Source organism: Mastigoproctus giganteus, chromosome 10 (genome assembly GCF_048544385.1).
Source record: "Mastigoproctus giganteus isolate SK-2022 chromosome 10, ASM4854438v1, whole genome shotgun sequence".
In the NCBI taxonomy this organism is placed as follows: domain Eukaryota; kingdom Metazoa; phylum Arthropoda; class Arachnida; order Uropygi; family Thelyphonidae; genus Mastigoproctus; species Mastigoproctus giganteus.
The window spans coordinates 109,570,644-109,594,934 of NC_143584.1; the positions used below are offsets into that span (position 1 = coordinate 109,570,644).

Genomic DNA, 24,291 nt, shown 5'->3' on the forward strand with positions numbered 1-24,291 from the left:
ATAATATCAGCTTATTCACACAGAGTGAATCCAAAACTAGTCACTTTGAAAAATTTACACTATCACATCTATTTTAAACTTGTGAACAGCTCATGACAGCAATGAAAAAGTGATGTGTCTACTTTTATGAACAACATAAGAGGATACCTAGCACTTTACACTTGTTTCTGTTTGCATTCATTGTTCAAGAATTTCTAAACAGTACACGATTCTACCCCCCCCTGCCCAACACCACCACTCTGATTGGAGCTGTCTTATTTGTCAAAATCAGGCATGCTCCATTTTTGCTAACAGAGTTGGCTTTGCCTCCACACGTTATGGCCATGTTTCACCACAAATGGTTGCAGCACACTGTATTCGACGGTAATGGCAAAGTGATTAACAATTAACAGTGACAAATTTTTTTTTTTGACCACACAAGAGAAAACCGAACTTTTATGCCACTGGTAAAAATCTGACACATCAGTTTGCAGTTATCAACAAACACAGTGAGTTGCAAAAATATACCACAAAACACAACCACGGGTGAATTTATGGTATCTGGGACTCGCCCGATATTATATTTAGTACTATAACAGATAATATTTTAATTTTAATAGTAAATAATGAGAGGGTACTATTTTCCCCCTTTTAGCCATGTATAAAAATCAGGAACTATGATTCACTTATATAGCTGAGATACTGTTAAGTGAATTACAGTTCCTTTGACTTTTATATAAGGCAAAAAAGGGGGAACTAGTACTCCTCTTGCTCTTAAAATGAATATTTTTTGTGTGGGGGAGGGAGGGAGTAGTATTTCCCCAAATATGTCATTGTATAAAAGTCTGAACTATGATTCACTTAAACAACTAATTGCACACAAAGTTTATATCTTTTTTGCCATTTGGAAAACATATTTCAGTGTTTCAGCAGCTGGTGTAACTAACTGCTGCACGGGAATGTTCAAACAGCCAACCAAGCAAGAGGGTGCTCTGGTCATGGAAGAGAACAGTCAGTGGATTTTTGGCTGCTGTAAAGGGATAAGTATTTTTGATAGTTTTACTGTATTCTTCGTTAATTAACATATTACATTGTGTTTTACAAAGATATTAAATAGGTTTAGTAGCATTTGTTAGCTTCTTATTTTGAATTTAACTAGTGATTTTTGGAAGTTACAACTCCCGGTGTTGGCACCAATATTGTTGAACTAGCCGCCATATTGTAATCAATAAGAAATTGCGTAACGTATATATCTCTAACTGATAGGCAAGGTATAACGTAATACGAAGCACTGCATTAGGAATCTGTTAGCTTAGTATATTATCAATTAATCAAAAATATTTATTAATCTTATTAAATTTCATTATTAATTAAACTGTATTTAAACAGAATTTAAACCCAGACTAGAGCTGCGATCACAGACTAGCGAGAGTGCTGTGACTCGGGGGAGAAACGAAGGGGGTGATTCTCCAATGAATCAGTCTCAAAAAAAATTGCGAAATGTTTGCTGAACTTTCTAAAACAGGACATGATCTAGCCAAGGAGGATGTCTTTGTGTGTGTGTGTGTGTGTGTGTGTGTGTGTGTGTGTGTGTGTGTGTGTGTGTGTGTGTGTGTGTGTGTGTGTGTGTGCCAGATGCCTAGAGTGTCAAGAAATTAGGCATCAACTCAGCGTTCTGATGAGCATCTATGAGAGCTTGAGGTGTAGGGCAAATGCCCTTGATGAAATTAATATGAGGGGCCCATCAAGCTCTCAGCTGCCCAGCTCAATGGCAGAGCTCACTCCTCTGCAGCAGGCAACACAGAGACAATCTCCATGGCAGAATGCGCTGGTCCCACAGGAACTAGTTATTGTTGGTGACTATTGTCAGGGAGATGGGAAATATACTATGCAAGAAGGATAGGTAGAACAGGACCAGCATATGTCTGCCAGGGGCAAAAGTTGATGACGTTGTAGAGCAGATATCATCTTTTAAGGGCACAAAAGGTGATATTGTTGTATACATTGGAACCAATGACATTAAGAGTAAGAGCTCTGCAGATTTACTCAACAAGTACAAGTCAATGTTGAAAAAAAGTCTAGAGTTAGGGATGAATGTGAGTGTCTGCAATTCTGCCCAGACACGACAGGAGGGAGTATATGATGAGAGCCTTGTCGATCAATTCGGCCCTAGAGAAATTGTACAAGGCTCAAGGGGTAGAATTTTTTTCAGTCTGGTCTGTGATTGTTGACAAGAGAGACTGCTCCTACAGGGATGGGGTGCACTTAAATAGAAATGGTGCAAGAATATTTTCTGATGCAAATATTCTTGTCCGTACTGATGTCTAATACCTCGGTAGTATGATGTAATTTTTAATTTATACTGTAAAAATACATCACACCACGGAAGTATTAGACATCAGTACGGACCATTGCCTATATTTCTTATAATTATATTAGTACTATGAATACTACAATGAAACAGAGGAAAATGCTGTATGGGCATCACACAACAAAAATTGCACCCCGGGCTTAGACATGACCATGCAGGACCCAAATTTTCCTGAAAATGGTCACATAGCATGCAATACCGCCACATCTCATGTGAATACATTGAAACACCAAGGAAACATAAGACATAAATGCATTCCATACGTTGAAGACCATATAGACAGTCTACACCTACAAAGTCTATTAAAATTTAATAAATGTAACAGTAAATTATATAAAACGTGTCCATACATGCACAACCAGCACAGCCAAAACACAGAAAATTCACCGATATTTTGCCTCACAAAAGGAGTAATATACCCGATCACATGTAAAGAATGTGGCATTCAATATATAGGACAAACCAGTACTGAACTACATATAAGACTAAATCTTTTTTTTGGAGATGAGAAGAAGTGATTAGCCTGGGGACAGCTGGTTCATCCCAGTCACTACTTGTTCTTTTCATTTCACAGATACAGACCAATACACCAATGAAACAGAGCTAAAACACTTCCAAAAGCAAAATTTTACCAACATCTCCATAGCTATATTAGCCATCATGGAAAACAGCAACAAAAGGGAAGTACTAGAAGATTTTTTTATTCTTCAATACAAATCCCTCTACCCATACGGGTTGAACAATAGGTTCAATGGTAGGAACTTCACCTACTCCAGTTATAAGCAATGCACATATGCAATTTTTCAATTAACAAAAAACATACACAGTAACAGATTGAGAAATTATAAAATTAAACAAGAATACAGTAGCTACAATCGGACAAGGCCCCAAGATATTACCAATTTTGAAAAACTCCTCACGGAATGGGACATAGATCCCATTAACGTAAAAAGCATACATAACACCCTGTTTGCACTAAAACATAGTAAGCTAAAAGCCCTAAACAAGTTATACCATAAGATTTCTATCAAAAATATACATCTTAAACACACTTTAGAAGATATCATTAAATTCAGAATAGGATTAGTATACCCTGAAAATACAATCAGAGTATTGCATAATAAAATTTCTAAATCGGGTCTATAACTACGTTAATCTCAGAAATATCATGCATAAAACTAAAACATTCCTTCCAATAAATAATATCAGTATAGAAATTAGACATAGATATGACAGACCCATAGGTATGACAATAACTATAAAAACACAATAGCCAATATGGACACTGCAGATCAACCCTGTTTCTGTCATGAAGAAAAATACAAAAATTACATAGATCCACATCACAACCACATACTTACCAGCGACCTTAAAATTATTGAAGACAATACCCTACAAAAAGTGATGAGCAAAGGAACAAAATTCAGACCCAACTCCAAAATTTGTTTAAAAAACATACACAACTCCATTAATATGGATCAATTGCAATTCGCTTACAAAACAGCATACAAATACAACATCCCAGTCGAAGCATTTCAAAGATGGATTAATATTACCACAAAGTTTATCTTAACTAGATTCAGAGACATCATGATACACCAATATGATCACAAGATATACAATTTAAGAAGTATTAAACAAAAAATCAAAAACCTACAAAATAAGTTCGTTATCACCAATATAGACAAAGCTAATAACAACTTCAGCATCATTTGAAAGACATTCTATATAGATATCCTAAAACAGGAATTGGACTACAGTGACACTTAAGTTCATCAGCTCCACCCCTAACACAATCACTAAAAAACTAATAGCATTACACAAGAAAATTAAATTAAAAATAGATAACACTCAATATCCATATATTTACTGGATTCCCAAATTGCACAAAGACCCAACAGGGAAAAGGTTCATCGCCACAGCTACAACAAAGCATCAATACGGAATGATTTGGAACTAGCACTGCTCTTACCTCCAGTGATAAAGCTACAGAGAATAGAACTGATTGATTGTGAAGATTGATGGTAACATCCCTCAAGAACCAGCAACATTTCATATTTGGCGAGGGAGAAAAAACAAAGCTGGATTTTTGGATGCAAAGGAAGCAATATTCAGTATCCCTAAATTAAACCAAAGGAGTACGGATTGAGTTGATACATATGTTTCAGCAATTGTTCATTAAATGAAGATCAAAACATAGTTCCATGAAATTCCAAGCGTATCACGAAAATCGTACATGGATCAGAAAGTTAAGTATTTTTTGGTATTTGACCCATTTCAAGCCCGTGACTGCTGAATACGGTGCTGTTTCTTGTTTTGTTTCTATTTTGTGAACTCCTCTGACTGTGTGGTCGTTCCAAAGTATAAACAGAAAATGTATGTATCTAGCAAAATAATGGAAACCAAATTAAATATAATAACCAGCAATCTCACAAAAACAATAACAAGCAGTACATTGAATATATTAGAAACAACCATATTAACAAATTGTACACGTATGACTTCAAAAACTTGTTCACCAGCACACGACAATTTGCTAAATTACTATCTGAATATTACAAAGAATATCATGATAAACTAGGATGCAAAAAACAGTACTGGATAGACCTTATCAACCTTAATGCAAAAAATAACAGATGGGTTAAAAATTACATACAGATGGGTAATAGCATCTATGTGCAAGTAAGGGGCGTGGCTATGGGTTCAAGTAGTTCTTGCTCCATAGCCAACCTCTACATGCACTTTTATGAAAATAAGATTAAAGACGACATCACATACTACAAGTACATTGACGATGTACTTGTCATTAACTATGCAGATTTCGACAACTTGGCTAAGAAAAATTTATCCTGAAGAATTGATTATAGAAAGAACCAACACAGAAAGCAACCTACAAGCCACCTACCTAGATAGTCAAATCACAATAACAAACGACTTCATATACACCAGACCCTACAATCAAGAGACCAGTTTAGTTTCCCAGCTATTAAACTAACAAACTGGGAAACTAATTTAGCCAAAAATATCATGGAAACATGATCAAAAACTAAACCAACAGAATTATACACATATGCAATAACCTATAAAACATGGAAGCTTTAATAAAACTGAAAAATACACTCATCAAAAACAAAATACCTGACAATCACATCAGACACCACATAAATGCAGTCGCACAAGCGAAACTCAAACGGCAACCAACTAACATTAATCCTAATAGTATCATAGAAAAAATATTTTCCACAGAACATAAATGCTCCAATTAGGGCTGTAAATTGGTCCCCATTTGAACCCCAGGTTAATTGCGCATAGGTGAGGCTCGTCACCTATCCGCACTGTACCTGGATGTCCAAAACCAAATCCCCACTAGCAGAGTTATTAACGCCATGAATGTAAATACACTGGTCATCATCACTATGCAGGTATATTGCATTCCACAAAAACAAGATTTATTTACAAACACGGAATACAATGAGAAACCACGGGGTTAAGATTCACAATGAAGGAGGTTGTATATATTTGTAAATAGTTATCTCCAAGGGCACATACAGGGCCATCATGCCTTAGAGCCAGTCCACAACCTATGGATAACATGATTAATTTTATCTATCATGTCAATTTATTTCTATTATTTCTCATTTTTAGCTTAATTTAACGCATTAAACATAAATATAAAAATTTATATCATATTGTATCTGCTTCCTACACTAAAACAAGCAAAAATATATAATTTTCCCAAGCTTTAAATTATAATTTAACATCTAGTCCACTCTCAGGAATGCAGAGCATTAGATTTTGCCTATGGCAAGGTAAACTATCATGCCACGGATAAAACCTGGTACATAAAACCTAAAGGCAGGAAAATTGAACATTTTCAGACTGACCACCACAGGATATGGAGATGAGGTACAATGATATTTTAATCTGATACATACCCGTAGGGTTTTGAATCTCCTATCACAGTTTGCTGTCATATATGTAAGCCACCCTGTTTATTTAAAATTAAGTACATATATTAAAAAAAAAAAAAAAAAAAAAAAAATTACTCTCATTATTCCAAATTATTCACCAAGTAATTACCTAAAGTTAACCCAGCAAAACTGGTATAGAGATTTCAGAAACGAGTATGTATAATACATTCCTCTAGTATGGCTATATGTCTGCTCAAAGCCCCTGAGGAAGTAGCAGATGTATGGCCTTATGGCCATACATCTGCTACTTCAACTCTCCAAGATAATTTAGAAAACCTAAATTATCTTGGAGAGTTTCTGCTACAATATTTTTAGTCTTATTACCCTGTTCTCTTCCCTCTCTGTTGGTTTGATTATTATGCTTAATTTTGACTATTTTTGCTCTACTGTTTTTCCATGCTGCTGGCATGATTTTAATTTAATTTTTTATTCTAATTTCTTTTTATGTTTCAAGCATCATGTTGAGGAATATGCTTTTTGCTGCCTCTGATGTTTGCTTTATCTTTTTATTTTATTTTTATTATTAAAGATTCCGTTTTAAACTATTTCAAACATTATTCAAATATATTTATATCAAATGGCAGTAGTGGGTTGATTTGCTAATGCTGCACCCGTGCTGCCACCTATAGTTTATTTGTCTATATAATCTGGTTAAGCTTACCTTTTGACAGTGGTGTGGCTATGCATTTGAGTGCTTGTATCTGTCCTATTTTTAATTTTCACTGCATAAGGACCAATGCTATTCAAATCCTCTGCAGTGGCAGTTCGATCTGTGGATCGGATGGGGGACTGATCTTTCGATCGACTCGCCCTTGCGGCGATTTGTCTAGCGATTGAAATGCAGCAATTCCCTGACCATTATTGGCCTGTGGGCCTCTGTTGAGATGGGGCATAATGGTCAGTCTATTTTTGTTTTATTTTATTGTAGTTGGCTTGCATCTCTGTTGGTGATATTTCACGCAATTTGGACTTGGTGCGTGTGAAAAAGGGTGCCGTTAAATTTCTATCTAATTGGCATCCGAAATTTAAATTGATTATGTATTATTATTTTTCATTTAGATTTTCTAAATTATCTTGGAGAGTTTCTGCTACAATATTTTTAGTCTTATTATCCTTTTCTCTTCCCTCCCTGTTGGTTTAATTGTTATGTTTAATTTTGACTATTTTCGCTCTACTGTTTTGCCATGCTGCTGGATTAATTTTTATTCTAATTTCTTTTTATGTTTCAAGAATCATGTAGAAGAATATGCTTTTTGCTGCCTCTGATGTTTGCTTTATCTTTTTATTTTATTTTTTATTATTAAAGATTCCGTTTTCAACTATTTCAAACATTATTCACACACACACACACACACACACTAGAAGCCACTTATCCCACACTGTACTTGTCATATAGTCAGCCTTGTACAAGTTATACTGATTTAAACTGTATTAAAATAAACCAGATAAAGTTTTTCTATCATTCGAATTTCAAATGAATTTATTGAATTATGGAACTTTTGTTCGATTATGCCCATCACTAACGATTGCACCTGTTAGCCTCAGGCAACCAATTTGGGCTTATAAAAGTTCAAAAAAATTGAATCAAATGACAATTTATTTTTAGAGAAAAATCTGATTTGATTATTGGCAATAATTTTTTACTGATATTGGGCAATCAATTCAAAATAAGTGCAAAATATTTTTAAAAGCATTTAGATACAAAGTTTTCACTTATACAAAATTTCAGCGTTCCTCAAAGAAACTGTCGTGGCACCAAACCTGTATCAATAAATTTGGTAAGTTCATATTTGCAACATATAATACATAAAGAAATTTCGTAATGAAAGACAAACCAAACTTAATTGAAATCTGGAAAGTACATGCCATAGAAGACCCAGGACATATCATGTGAAGGCACAATGTGGTTTTGTCTTTCACATGTCATGTGTCTTTAACAATAATAGAATTAGTATACTGTTTATTAGAAAATTTTATATATAAAAACAGTTTTGAAAGCTTACAGTTTTCAATGTAATGCACTGGCATTGGCAAGTGTAGTATCATTACACATGTAAACCCCAGGAATTCATTAATCAAGCAAAGCCATATTCAGTATGGAATCCCTATACATCCAAGTTCATTTGCAGATACCAAATGAAGTTTAATATAACAGCTGTGATCTCACCTTTTGATTCTTCAACAGCACATGAATTATTCCTATGGAACTTTCCTTCAAGAAACCCCATCAGAGGAATTCAGATCTGGAAAGTATGGCAATGAAGACCATCAACACCATATCATCCACAACAATGATTAGAGAGGACCTCATCATTTAAATGTTCCTTCAGGAACTAAAGGAATACATTTGTTGTATGCATTGTTGAAAATTACCTTCTTGGAAAAATGGTTCTTCCATGTTCACTCCCATGCACTGGAGCAAAATGGTCTTGAACATGCATTGCCTGTGTCAATGCATGTTCTGCATTAACCATGTCATCCAGGAAGACTGGTTGAACAATTTCAGCTGGATCAGTCTTCAATTTCCTTGACAGAATGCATCACCAAACTCACCGATGCAAGCTTAATATATTAAAAAATTAAGGCATTCAAAAACATTGGATCTTTTCTTAATGACCCGCTTATATCTCCCAACACCTTGTACAATTCAGTAAATTCACTATCAGGTTACATATCTGAATCAACTTTGGACAACACCATCACGCAAAAATAAAAGTACAGTAGAGTGTCAGTTATTCGGAATAATTAATATCAGACCTCTTCTGGATAGCAAAATTTTCCAGATAATTGAATGTAAGGTAAAATAAGTTCTGTTATAATGTATTAAGGTAAAAGAAAAAGGTGAAAAAAAAACAATTTTTTTAATTAAAAATGATAATAAAAATAACTTATACATAAAAATTTGTACATTTATATATATTATTTGGATAGGAATTTTACTGCAAAGTTTACATGGAAAAAAAAATAAGTAATTTTTTAAAATAATGTTCATCTTTTTTTTTTTGTTTAATTTCTTGCAACCTTTTTTTTTTTTTTTTTTTTGCTGCAAAATCTCTCAAGTTCCTTAATAATAAAAATAATAAATTGCAGTTTCGGACTGATATTATTCTTACCGAATCTGGAGCCAAACTAAACATAACATGAAATGAAAAGTACAAAATATGTAAGGGAAAATTGGGTTCACGGAAGCGAATGACTAAACTCTCACTCATGATTTCTGCGAAAACCCATTAGTCCTAATCCAACATTTCACCAGATATAAGACATAAAAAGAAATATTCTCGTAGCATAATAAACATTTGTCTCAAATACTACCATTAGTAAAAAAAAAAAAAAAAAAGAGGAAAAATCAGCCTTTCAAATTATTCCGGATAACCAACGTACTACTGTAATTAACTTTCCAAACTTGAACAGCTTTTGCATACAGCCAAAGTCAAAATTTTGACTTCTGATGAATCAGCTTACAAGAGATTCTATCCAGAGGTGATAGAAAGCAAATCAAGGTCATATTAATAATGTAACTTTTAAATTTCAATTTTGAAACAGATAAAGTTACTTTAAAATACCTTAAAATATCTTAAATGAAAAAAATGTAAATGCTCAAACAGATGATTGTATAATTGGTTGCTATTCCATTGCCAATTAAGTATATTTGATTTAAAGTACTAGATAAAACACTTGGTACATCTTTACTGTCAGGAGTGTGTATTCTAATAAGTCAGCACAATCTCTTTATATAAATTTTGCTTACTGAAATATACATTTTTTACCTTGATGGTGCAACTCCAACTAAATTAGGTCCAAGGCCTTTAAAAAGAGCTCTAGTTCCTTCAGTTTCTACAATATGCCTGGGAGAGGAAAAAATATATATAAACAGCCACAGACAATAACAAATTTTAAAAGTTGTATTGTACATATATATTTATAAACCAAATGCAGTACTAAATACAAGAAAACTTTTTATAAATGTAGGGAAAAAATATCAAACAAATGCAGTTTTGACTTCATGTCTCACCTGCCCAGCCATCTTACATTTACTGTGTACTACAATGCCATTATTAGCTCACTAGCTAACCAGATATCTCACTAGTCAAATGTCAGTGGGTAGAGTGCTAAACTGACCTAATATATCATAGTCGTTTGTTTAATCCCGGACCTTTTCAGTTTATTTATTATTGCAATGGTTAATTTTTACCCTGTGTAACTACCAATGTTGAAGCAAATATGTTAACTACTTATATATTAATTTGTTTATTAGTGATATATCATTAGGATTTTAAAAATGATACTGTTTTAGTTTCAGTGACATAAGACCACAAGTATGAACACCTATATTCAAGCAAATTAATCCAGAATAACACAAAATATAGTGGTGTGTACAGCAATCTCTTTATAAAGAAAGAAAAAAAATACACAACTAAATCCATGTACACTTAAATGTATTTTTCGTTTCCTCTTAGATATGATCACACCACTTTCAGACGCATTACGTTTATGTCCTTGAACATGCATAACAGTTTTTGAACTGAAATATCACTTGTCTGTGGCCTTCTCAAGTTTAAATTGTGACAGGTGTGGTCCATTTTGATTGACCCTCTAGAGATGATCTAAATTTATTCTTTTATCAGGTTCCAGGTTCACCTGGTTAAATCCCCATTCACATGGAGCTGTAGATATAGGTAACACAGAGGAAATTTTCAGGAGTTTCGAGAGTAGAGGAAATTGATCACACTGCTTTTGCCAGTAAATCTTTCAGTGAGGATTTACTGGCAGAACACTTTGAAATCATACCATTCATCTAACACTTTCTCAATTATGTCCATCTCTTCTTTGTTGTTGACTTGCAGAAGGGACTTACTGTGAGATACAAGGGTTATTTGATGATTCCCAAAAACTTTCTAAGCAAACACTGTCAATATATCATCTGTAACTGTGTTCATATATGATTCATTTATGGCCTCTATTCCTTTCTCTATTATTTTATTTCTTCTATTTTAAATTTATTGTGTCCCATTTTTCAATTTCAGTCATCTGCACATCATTATACAACCCATTCACAGATATTGAATTTACAAACTGATCTTCCATAGGCCCTATATTGTTTTTGAGTTCTTTAAGACTGGCCAATGTCTTGTTAACCTGAAACTGCACTTAGTTTATTAGTAACTCAGGATTCTGAAGAACCAAAGAGAGCTTCTTCAATGGGTAAAAAAATAAGTCATGCAGAAAATGCAGGGTTCTAAGTAATCTATCATTTTTCAATGTCTTCAATATGCCTTTCACTTTTTTGCTGACATTTTCCTTGCCATAACTCAAGTTTTTGAGATGTGTGACTAGAGGTCTCCAGTCTTGAATGACAGCTTTAATGGTTCCCACTTTGCACCCTACCCAATGTAGACTGTGTAATTTTTGTAACTTTGACAGTTTTGTTGATGGCAGTTCTGCAGTTTCTGCTAACTGCTTTTTTACTGGATCTGTTTACAGAAATTGAAAATTGCAATAAATCAGTGATCATTTTCCTTAGTGTATGGCACTACTTTAAATGATTTGTAAACACTTAATTACAACACAATGTAGTTATGACATATTCTACACAATCTGTGATTTTCCTTACCAAACCACTAACACCTTCCCATGGAAGGTACTCCATATTGTGCTAGTCCAACAAGATATTTTCATTTTTCCATTCAATTCTTCAGTCAGTTCTTTGTCAATGCTGTCTGGGTGGCCTGAAGCAGTACAATTTTCCAAGGGAGCAATAGCCAAGAATGACTCTGATACTGCCATCATTTATGTAAAATAATAAATAAATAAATCTGCAGCCACTGTCAATCTACTGCAGGATGGAAGCTTCCTCAACAAGTCATGTTGAGGGAAATGGACTATAATCTGCCATGCCAGTCCAGTGCAAGTTGACAAATTAATTGTATTTCGCAGCGAGAGGCTCGAACCCTGGTCTACTCAAAGAGAGTGTACTATTGCACTCCCACTCCTGACATGGCTATGGAGGCCACTATCTATTATTTACGTATCTTATATAAATTATACATTCTTTTGTTTCTGACCTATCACCATCTAAACAAAACAGAAACAAATTGTGATGTTCTGATATCGGCAACGGCCACGTAGCCTATTATCTTTAGATAATAGGCTACGTGGTGCAAGAATTCTTTACACTGATTTTATTTGTATAATCATTCAAACCCTCCATGGAGAAGTGGCCCCAGGTCTATCAGTGCCCTGTGTGAAATTTTTTGGTTCGCCCTCTCAAACTTGAAATTTACAGAAAATCAGGGAATTTTTTGCCGCCCTGTTCGGGAGAACTGCACGATTGTGCCTTAAGCCAGTTCTGCCTCAATGCTGAGTGTGTTTGCTGCTAATTCAGCAAGATTTTTCATATCAGTGAATAGTTTTTTTGGCAGTGTATTGTGAGATGTTAAAACATATTCCCCAATGAGGAAATATTTTCTCATCAAATTCATTTTTTACTTTATTTTCTCACAAAATTATCTCATTAAAAAAGATGAATCTTCTTAACGCACTTTGAAATTGCACTATTTTCTGGATGTTCTTAAAGTTAAAGAATTTTATATTCCAATGCATCAATAAACAACACTGAACAGTTGCATTCTTGTTTCATTGGTTATTATTATCAATTAAATTGTGTCCTGAAGTAAGTGATCATAATAAGCAGCATCTACTGTATTGGGTAAAGCTATACAATTTAAAAAAGGTATTAGCAACTTAGAGGCTGAACCATGGATAACTGTTTTATTTCCAAGCTGGACATAAGACCAAGCTTATTCAATCTTTGGAGGAAATAGAACATTCCCTGTGATCTAACTAATGCACTTTAATAATTTAAGTTGACCCCATAGATCACAATGTAATTTTTTTAATAAGCAGAGGCCATTTTAAAATTTGAAGGTTAAAATTTGGAGCTGTTTTGGAAAAAGCCTGTACTCATTCCTTGATGGCAAGAAAAGTTTTCTATTCCTTTCTTAGGCACAAAGCCTCACATTTGGAAGTATTAAACCTTAGTTACCATTTTCAGATCATTTCATTTGTTCAACCAATTAAAGTCATTCTGAAGCAAAATGACCTGGTTCTTGTCATTAACCACCCTTCTTGCCTTTAAATCAACAACAAATGGACAACTCTTTCTGTACTCTTTAATGCATTTTCCTGAAAATGTATCAAAGGAACAGCAGAATTGGAATTTAAAATATAAATATGAAATATATTTTTAGTGAATGGGTTGGAAATTTACTCCAGCATCTGCACTGGCAGATTAAGGGTTACTTTCCCATTGTTCTGCAGTTTATGATTCATAAGTAAAATAATGCCATTCCTTCTGTGTTAATAAAGACATGCACTGGCAAAGTAACACTAACCTCTGTACAATAACCCCATACTGATTCTACAAAAGCTAACTTGTTATATTACTACACACATGAAACATCAATCCAAAATTTACATTTTTAATTAATATAATAACTGCTTACCTAATACACTTCCAAATTCCAAACCTATAACTTCTGTTTTGTGAAGTTACAGAATTAGGAGCAACCCTTTCATTGTTTGAAGAACCAACAGAGTCTGTACAAGGAAAGATGTCAATTTTCTGAACACTTACACTAGAAGTTTGGGCAGATGTCTGAGAAACATGAACAAAATTAAAAGTAGCCACAGACGACTGTAATCTTGTTTTCACGACTTCTAATGGGCAAGTAATTATGGCTCCAGCAGTGCCTCCAAGCCTAGTATAAAAAAATAAGTTATATCTTTAACCTATGGGAATACAATATTTCTTGTAAAATTAAATGATCTGTCTACATTTATTTTGCAGATAAAGAAACATTTTTTTAAAAGAAGACCAAACAAATTTCTGCACCCTGATCAAAATAATAATAATAAAGTAACTGTCACTATTTGGACCATCTATAATTTTTTTTTTTTTTTTAATGTATATATTTTATTTATGCAGAGTGGAGATTTATCCTTAATAAAATTTAATGATCCAATTCTGAACTCTTTCAGAATGCTTTCACAATCACTTTTTAAAATAAAATCATTCAAAAGAAAAAATTAGATGCAAACTAAAAGCATTACAGCACTGTTATTACTAGAAAATGCACCTGCACATCTGCTGAAATTTTATCAAGCGATGATATGCTTTTTCTTATTTCCTAATCAAACTATGGATCAGATCAGGGGTTCACGCAGCTGAAAATATTTGAATTAAAGGAAGCAATACAAGGGTACAAGGTTTTTTTTTTTCTTTTTGATGATACTGAGAGTGAGGACGGTAAAAAAGAAGAGAAAAACCAGTATTAAACATAACAAAAAGTGCTGTTTTCAACTAGGATGCAAGCTGGAATGGAGTAAAGAAGAATACAATAGTAAATGCATGGAAAAAGCTATTAAAGGATAATGTTGCTTACTAATTTTGATGGAATAAAAGATGAAGGGTATTACTGCATTGCACAAGTGCTGAAAATTATTAACTTGGGGAATGTAAGAATATGGCAAGATGAAGTTGGATATCATCTGGTGACAGAAGAAAGAATAGTAACAGCACTTATTCAAGGGGGAAAAATCTGCAAGTAAAGCAAGAAGTAAAAAAGGAAAAAGTAAAGATGAAAAGGTTAAATTATATGAAAGCAGCAACTGCCTTAAATTTGCTAATGAGGAATTCAAAAAATATTTTTACACTCAGTTTTTACGTCGTTGGGCTGTGAATAATTTTTTTTTTTTTTTATGAACAACTTAAAAATATTTACATATAATTATATTCTATAACCTGGACTAATCATCAATTCAGTGCAAGTTTTACTTTACTGAAACTTGGCAAACATTTAAGACACTCAGCAAGTGGATGCAGAGAAAACGGACAATGCAGTGCTTTTTAAAAAAAAAAAAAAAAAAAAAGGAGAGAGAGAGAGACCTCAACCATGCAACAACTACAACTCAGGGTAGGCCCCACGGACTGAAGATGTGCAAATGTATCTCAATTCACAGAGGAAGTTCAAAGGATGATGAGTAATTACAGACCTGTTAGTTTAACTTCTGCTCTAGGGGGAAATAATAGTCACTGGTTAAAGAACCACTGCAGGATCATCTAGACAACACTGCATTAATAATTCAGACACAGCATGGGTTCAGTAAGGGGAATTCATGTCTGATAAATATGATTGGATACTATGATGTGGTCACAAAGGAACTGGATGCAAAAAATAATTTTGATATCATATACTTGGATTTCAGGAAAGTTTTTGATACCGTTCCACATAGAAGACTACTGCACAAATTGGAGCAGTATGGCATTAAGGACAAGTTCATACAATGGATAAAAGGATGGTTGTGTGGGAGACGACAGATAATGGTTATCAATGGACACTGCACTTCGTGGACTAATGTTATTAGTGGTGTCCCCCAGGGGTCGGTGGTGGGCCCATTGTTGTTTTGTATATTTATCAATGATATTGATGAAGGTATATAAAGCTTGTTGTCAAAGTTTGCAGATGATACAAAGGTTGGCAAGGTTGTTAATGACAGTATGCTACTGCAACAGTATCAAGAAAAGTTGGGCAGATGGGCTGAAGGAAAGTGGCAACTGAAGTTTAACAGTAACAAATGCAAAGTACTGCATATGGGTAGCAGTAACCCCAGAGAGATGTACCAACTATGTGGTGTTACACTCAGGGTAGTGGAGAATGTAAGAGACCTGGGGGTAATTGTGCAGTCAGATATGAAGTTTTCTGAGCAGTGCAGACAGGCTGCTGGAGCAGGTCATGGGATCTTGTCAATGATATGCTAGAATTTTGCTAGCAGGATAAGGAAGTGATCATCCCCTTGTGTAAAGCAATAGTCAGGCCACACCTTCAGTATTGTGTATAGGTCTGGAAGTCTCATTTTAGGAAGGCTTTAGTTTTTTTTTTTTTTTTTTATAGTTGCTAGAACCATATGCGGTACAGTACAGAGAACAGCAACATGACTGGTGAGGGGAACAAAGGGGTGCTCTTATGAAGAAAGAGCTTATTAAAGTTTTGCAAATTGCAGCTTCTGGAAACTAGGCACCTGCAGGGTGATCTGATTGAGGTGTATAAGGCCTTGAATGGATTGAGCAGGCTCAATGCTGATGGGATTCTTCCTCTTGCTCAGATTACAAACCTGAGGGGGCATAATCTGAAATTGAGGAAAGACAATTGCAGAATAGATGTGTGGAAATTTGCCTTTAGCCAGTGGGTAGTTGATCGATAGAACAAACTACCATCTGTTGTTGTGGAAGTTGATAGCTTAAATAAATTCAAGGAAGGAGTGAATAAACTTTTGGAGAGAATGAATGGGTGAAATGGGAAGGTTTTTTTTTTTTTTTGGCTGATGCTGTATAAGCTTGCTTTCTTGCATCATATGCCTCTACTAATGCTAATGATAAAACACTTATTTAAAATGATGGTGAAATAAAGAGGCAACCTGTGAGGACCTGCCTTCAAAACATGACACCGATGCATTTCACAGTTATTACCTACCTATTTGTGATTTCCTTACCCATACAATAACAATCAATATGATCATTGCAGATAGTTACACAGTTATTCCTGATTTTGGAAGCTGAAGTAGCTAGAATGAGTATCATCTTTGATGGATAAGCTGTAATTAAATATTGCTAACCAGTGAAAAGTCTTTGAATGGCACATAGCATCTTCACCAAAAACTAGTTTTAACATTTCATAGGTTGCTGTCATATTTTTCCCAATTTCAAACAAAATTTGAGGCAAATTCACTCCTCAGTAAAATTGCTCATTTTAAAATGTGACAAAACACATAAAATACCTTCTATTCAGTGCAAGCTAATTCAGACTGCCTACAGATAAATAGGAGATCTATGCATTAATCTGCCTAGATAAATCACCAGACATGTTTATACAAGTTGCAACTTGAAACGATGCCACAATTTCAAGATACAAAGTCAGTCCCAAAACTTTCTGATAACATTTTTGTTTAATAGCGAAACTCATCATTAAACATATGCACATTTATGATACAACTTAAATAACCTTGACAATCCATCGCATGCAGGATGTGGGTGCAATGATAGTTAACCACGTTTCCTCACTGGCTATATGTTGAAGAGAAGAGAAAGTTTGGGAATTGTTCTTGGGCAATTTCATTTTAAGTTTGCAGCTTCAGAAGATAGCACAGGAAACTAAAAAAAATCCTAGCACTTTACAATCCAGAATTCTTTAAAATTTAGACATTTTACAATAAAAAAAAAATAGAAAAATAAATAAATAGTAATTTTACACAGCGGAAATGTTAAGATGTCAGTCCAGCACTAGTATCAATGATCGCATTTGTCTTTAAGAATCAATCAAAAAAGAGTAACATTTCTTTTAGTGCAAACTACTCTTGAAAATAGCAGTTGCGTGACTAGTCAAGAGTGTTTGTGCAGGTGGTGACAGCTTGAGATTAAGAGCAAAGAGACAGAAAATGCCTGATGTGGGTACACCCAGCAAAATGTACGCCTCATTAAATCTGTTGTTGGTGTTTTTTTGTTTTTTTTTTTTTAAATGAAAACCTCAAGCACAAGAGGTATTGGAACCTATAGTACTTAGTATCATGCATGGGTTGAAGCTTAAGAAGATAAAAAAAAAAAAAAAAAAAAAAAGATACTTGTTGACAGTACACTTGAATTTCTGTAGATTGTAATTTATGGGAAATAGGTATGAAGGGAGGTTGTTCCAGAAAACGGAAACTGAAGGAATAAATGAAGAAGAAAAAAAAGTTGGCTCTGCGAGTTGGAAGTTGAACAGTAAAACGATGTTGACTGGTTGAGGCACGAGTTCAGACTGGTTCGGAAGAGGGAGTGAGAATTATAGAAGCCAATTCAGAAGAACACTGTCCATAGAAGTATCTAGAGAAAAGGTATGCAGAAGAAACAAAGTCTATGAGATAGAGAGTTGAGAGACTTTTTAGAGATTGATCAATAATTAACCTAACTGACCACTTCTGAATGGAAACTATAAACTTGAGAAGTTTTGGGGACACTACTCCAGATGTGGGAACAATATTCCACAGTAGAGCAGATTTGCAATTTATACAGATTGGAAGAAAAGTAATGTCAAGAGCAAAAGATTGTTATTTGGTTTTTAGGAGCATTAGCAACTAAGGCCATATTGCTCCGAGATATGCGGTGGTCATTCCCTGACCTTTCCGCATCCTCTGTATTTGGTGGTGACGGGCTCGAACCCCGGTTTTAATCAAGAAGCGTGTGCTACGCACTGCTGCTCCCTCCCACCTGGCTACGGTGGTGCCAAGAGCAAAAGAGAAAACCCAGTTTTTTTTTTAGATGCAAAGGAAGCAATCTTCAAATAGGCCTCTGGGGTTGGGAATATTCATATTAATTACACAATACACCAACCGATGTTTATTAAAATAATGTTGTAAATAAAATAAAATAAATTTCAATAAAAACTGACTGTACAATATAATATGAATTTAAACTGAAAAGAATTATTTACAATAAAACAATGTAGGTGAAACACAGGATGATAAAAGCGCTAAAATACCATAGCTTTCAGAGGCATTCGCCTCCTTTTTCAACAGTGAGGCTTATCGTATGGCACATCCTTAAATATCAGCAGGCTCATGGTTCTCAGCACGTGGTTCCACAGGAGCATGGGCAGCGCTCTCCCCATGTGCACTGGAACCAGAAATGGCTTGGGAGCGTGCCAGGCAGAACTGCTCATCCCATCCAAGGACCACTGCCTCGCAGATTCCCCTGTCTCTACTAATGGTATTGCTCTCAGAGGAACAAATCCGCAAGCTCTCCAGCCACTTACAGTCCCAAAATCTATGTGCCAGTCGACGATAACAGCTTCATCTGGGGAGATTTGATGGTGCATCTCCCAAAAATGTTCTGCCACAACAGATCTTCCATAATCCACAGTCTTTATGAACATGTTAAAGACTGTGGATTAAACATAACACTATTTACAACATCGGTTGGTGTATTGTGTAATTATTATGAATAAAGGAAGCAATGTTTGTGATGTGCTTATGCACAAGAGAGATTAGAAGTCAGGGTAATCCCAAATAGAGATACAGGAACTCCAAGACTTATGCAAATTCAACTTCACGCAAGTTTTTGTCAGCCGGTGAAAACTGAAAAAAAAAATATGGAAACTTATTTTACATCTGTAGTGATAAATGGAGGTATAAAAAAATATCGTAATGTGAACCCAATAACATATCGGTGTTTTTTTGGGTTTTTTTTTGTATTTATTTTGTAATTAGTTCCAAGTCCTTGGAAGTTGAAAATTTCACTACATTACTAAGCTATTTATCTCTCTAAAAGGTCATTTTTATAATGGAAGTTGCACTACACTTTCATTGTTATCATATGTTCCATTATAAGAATCAATTTTCAACGCCTTTGTGATATTTTTCTAAATCATGTTTCTGGAGGTCACGACCAAAAAACAATAAAACAATTTGCACTTTCCAGTTTATTGGGCTTTTCTGTTAACGCAATCTATTATAAATGGGTAGTAAACTCAATCTTATTGCATTTGCGATAATCCCGATAACTGGAATTCTGTGGGTTTTTATGTTACGGTATTATGGTGAAATGAGTTCCCCTTTACTAAAATCTTCAATCATATAAAAAACAAATTTTCAGAAACTTCTCTTCATTCTTATTTATGTATTACAATGATGAAGGGAAAGGGACCAACGGAAAGTGCAAGTGCTGGCAGTGCCAGGAAACGAAACAAAATTGACTTAGAAATGAAGATGAAAAATGATTACGAAGTACAAAGCAGGACAAAGTTTGTCATCTATTGCAAGGGAATTAGGTCTCGCTTCAACGGTGAATACTATTTTAAAGGACAGTGTGTGTATAAAAGAACATGTCAAAGGTTCAACACACTTAAGATCAACATTGATCACAAAACAGTGTATATCAAAGATGGAACAGCTATTAATAATATGGATGGAAAATCAGATTCAGAAGCAAATGCCCCCCGAGTCCAATGGCCATTCAAGCAAAAGCAAGTAGTACCTATGAAGATATTAAGGATAAGTACGGCGAACCCCAAGCCAAGTTCGTGGCAAGCAACGGGTAGCTTAATAGGTTCAAGCATCACACTGGTTTCCAAAACATTAAAGTATACGGTGAAGTTGCCAGTGCCAATTCTGGAGCTGTAGAGAAATTGATGTGTTGGAAAAAATTACTGATGAAGGTGGCTATTCAACGTAGCAAATTTTTAATGTTGACGAGACTGCTCTGTATTGGGCAAAAAAAAAAAAAAAAAAATGCTGGATTGAACATACATTGCCAAAGAGGAAAAGACAATGCCAGTTTTCAAGGCTTCAAAAGATAGGGCCATGCTCTTGCTTGGTACAAACACAGCAGGAGATTACAGATTAATACCACTGCTTGTGTACCATTCTGGAAATCCTCGTGCATTTAAGGGCATCAATAAAGCCATCCTACCCATGCATTTCCAATTGAACCAGAGAGCATGGATAACAATATCTCGCTTTGAGGATCGGTTTAAATGTTGCTTCATTTTTGAAGTTGAAAAATATTGTAAAGACAATAATATTCCTTTCAAGATTTTGCTTCTATTAGATAATGCTCCTGGACATCCTACGCATCTAGATGGTTTCAATTTGAACATGAGTTTCATGTTTCTACAGCCAAACAACTTCACTCATCCAACTTACAAATCAGGGTGTTATTTCGGATTTATAAGCATACCATTTATGCACATTTTCTCAGGCATTGTCTGCAGTAGATGGTGAGAAAAATTTTACGTTAGAATTAGTTCAGGCATATGATGCAAGAAAGCAAGATTATACAGCATCAGCAAAAAAAAAAAAAAAAAAAACACCTTCCCATTTCACCCATCCGGTCACTCCAAATGTTTGTCTAGTTCAGCCTTAAATTTATTTAAGCTATCAACTTCCACTACAACAGATGGAAGTCTGTTCCAGCAATCAACTACCAACTGGCTAAAGGCAAACTTCCACACATTTATTCTACAACTGTCTTTCCTCAATTTGAATCTATGTCCCTCAGATTCTTAATCTGTGCAAGCGGAAATATTCCATCAGCATTGAGCCTGCTCAAACCATTCAAGACCTTATACACCTTGATCAGATCACCTTGCAGGTGCCTAGTCTCCAGATGCTGCAACTTGCAGACTTAAGCCTTTCTTCGTAAGCGCACCCCTTTGTTCCATTCACTAATCTTGTTCCCCTTCTCTATACTCTTTCTAGCAATTCTACATCCTTCTTAAAATGAAGCCTCCAAACCTGTATACAGTACTCAAGGTGTGGCATGACCATTGCCTTATACAACGGGATCACCTTGTCTCTGCTAGCAAAATTCCTATATATCATTGACAAAACTCCATGGCCTGCTTTGGCAGCCCCTCTGCAATGCTCAGAGAACTTTGTATCTGACTGCACAATTGCCCCCAGGTCTTTTTCATTCTCCACCTCCCTGAGTGTAGTACCAATCAAAAGAAATGTACCACAGTTGGTACATTTCTTTTGATTGAAAAAATAAGTGTAATTGTCATTTAAGGTATGTATTTCATTGTACTATAACTGCATTTAAAATAAAAAAAATTTTCAGAAAAACAGGTACATATTTTACCGTGGGCAACAAGATTAAACACAAAACCAAGCACTCACAATTGATAGTTGCAGATGACCTACTGCTGCTCGTCCATGCTGATACTCGTGCCTTGTTCACTGATCTACAAAAATTAGAAAATACACAACAATAGCCAGTTTTTTTTAACAAGGTGTGATGGGGACTCAGGCATCATGCTCTTACTGCTCTGTACAAAGCTGTCATCTTCCTTCTGGCCACATGCTACAGTGCAGTTATATGGTATCAGCAAAGCCATCATTCAGAGGAACCAATGCAAGCTGGAATCTACCCAAAGATACATTCTCCTTACCACCACACATGCTTGCTGCATTGTTAGTACACTGGCCCTACAGGTTCTTGATGGAACTTTGCCACTACATCTTGAAGTTATCGCTCGAGGGCTTAGCTAATGCCATCAGAAAACAATCCCTGATAAAATTCTCAATTATACCCTAGCCCTCTCAAACAGAAGAATATTTCAGCACATCTTATCCAATACTGGCATAATGAATGGAATCAACAACTGAGGGCTGCGTAACAGAACACTTTATTCCAAAATGTGATACCCATCTATTCTAAACCTCCCCCATGGTTCTTCCTGGGGCTCTATGCCATGTATATAATCACTGATCATGGATCACTCAACTCCAGACTTTGCAGAACTTGGGCTTACAGAAAATGCACTCTGCAACAACTGCAGTATGCTCAATTACTGGGAACATGTCCTTTATATTTGTCATTGTTCCCAACCTTTTAGATGCAATATGCTTCAAGCATTACATGCTCTTCCTTGCAGTGAAGAATTCCTTTTCATCACAAACGAAGGCCACTACAAGGAACTTTCTGCATTTGCCTATGCCACGCTTTCATACAGAAAAACAAACCACAAAATAATTTAACTCCCTTAAACATAGAAAACTCCAAGTGGAAAGACACCATTGAGTGGAAAGACACCATTCTGCTGACTTAACATCACATAAAGCCATTGCTGGTGCCCTGGTTACTGGGCATGGGATCATTGTTACCTTTCACCTGTATACTGTAAAATAGGTCAGGTAGTGCTGCCAACTGCCTTCAGGTGTGAGATACCAAATTGGCACTCTACTTTGTAGGGTACTCTAGCCCTGCACACATTTTACTTTCCTGTATCTGGTTGGGCTTTCCAGTCCAGGGAGATCCAACTCTTCTGTCCTTCCCTACCTCTTACCACTGGAGAATACCTTTACTCGTCATCCTTCTACTTCTTACCCACTTTAATTCCCTCTCTTTTACTATCACCCTCGCTCACTTTTTTCTTTTTTTTTTTTTAAATTTGGTCTCCATCCAGGATGCTTAGACAACCCCAGCAGAGACCAGCCAGAGAAAATGGACTGCTTGGCTCACCTCCTAGTGGTGATGATGATGGCCAAAGTACAGTGCCACTAGTGGTACTGTGTGCGAAACCACCTGTGGCACCTTACCCCACTGTGGTCCACTTTATATTAAAAGTTCAAGCATTGATCTTCAAGCCCAGGTTGCTGACAAACTGAATAGGCATTTTGCATCTGCATTCATACATAAGGAATTCTTTAGAGAAGAAGACGCCAGAAGTTTATCAAACTAACAAAAAATGGGAGTTAAATGATTTTGTGAAAACTAAGAGGAGGAGATACTGTTGAAGTTAAACATAAAAAAAAAAAGGCACCCCGGGGTGAATGGGATCTATCTAATTTTATTAAGGGAGACAGCAAATCATTAGCCATAATTATAAGAACATCACTAAATTCAGGGGAGGTCCATATGGACTGGAGATGTGCAAATGTATCCCCAGTTCACAAAGGGTGAATTGAGTAATTCCAGACCTGATAGCTTAATGTCTGTTCCAGAGAAAATAATGGAGTCACTGGTTAAAGAAGTAATGCAGGAGGACAGAGCATCTACTCAGGAATGCAATTACAGTAAACCCCCGCTATTCGCGGTATCTGTATTCGCAGTTTCGCGTATTCGCGATCGCCGATTTAATGTAAAATGAAACCTAAAAAATGTGAATTTTAAAGCGCCGTGAATATTTTCCGCAATAAAAAAAAATGGGCGTGGCTAAAATTATCTTTCCCGGTCAAAACAGCGCTCACTGGGTGGGGGGAGAGAGAGGTGACAAAATCGCGAGCGTGGATGTTTCTCGCTAATCCTTGTTTAGTATGTGTTATGCGCTTGTTATGGAAGGTTTCGTCGTCTGCTTTTAATTTATATGCTTATAAATTGAATAAATTTATCAATTTATAAATTGATATGCTTACAAAAGTGATAAATCTACCGTTTTG

At 35.4% G+C, this 24,291-nt stretch overlaps 1 protein-coding gene across 1 annotated transcript in view; it reads right to left on the reverse strand.

The window, feature by feature from the left end:
• The window catches only part of LOC150079216 (solute carrier family 25 member 36-like), a 98,562-nt gene that overhangs the window by 46,210 nt on the left and 28,061 nt on the right, over positions 1 to 24,291 (reverse strand). Inside the window, exons 2-3 of the mRNA XM_090384123.1 lie at positions 13,827 to 14,081; positions 10,092 to 10,169 (exon numbers count right to left, since the gene is read on the reverse strand). Of these exons, the coding sequence (XP_090240249.1) occupies positions 10,092 to 10,169; positions 13,827 to 14,081 (333 nt within the window). The remainder of the gene's footprint in view (positions 1 to 10,091; positions 10,170 to 13,826; positions 14,082 to 24,291) is intronic.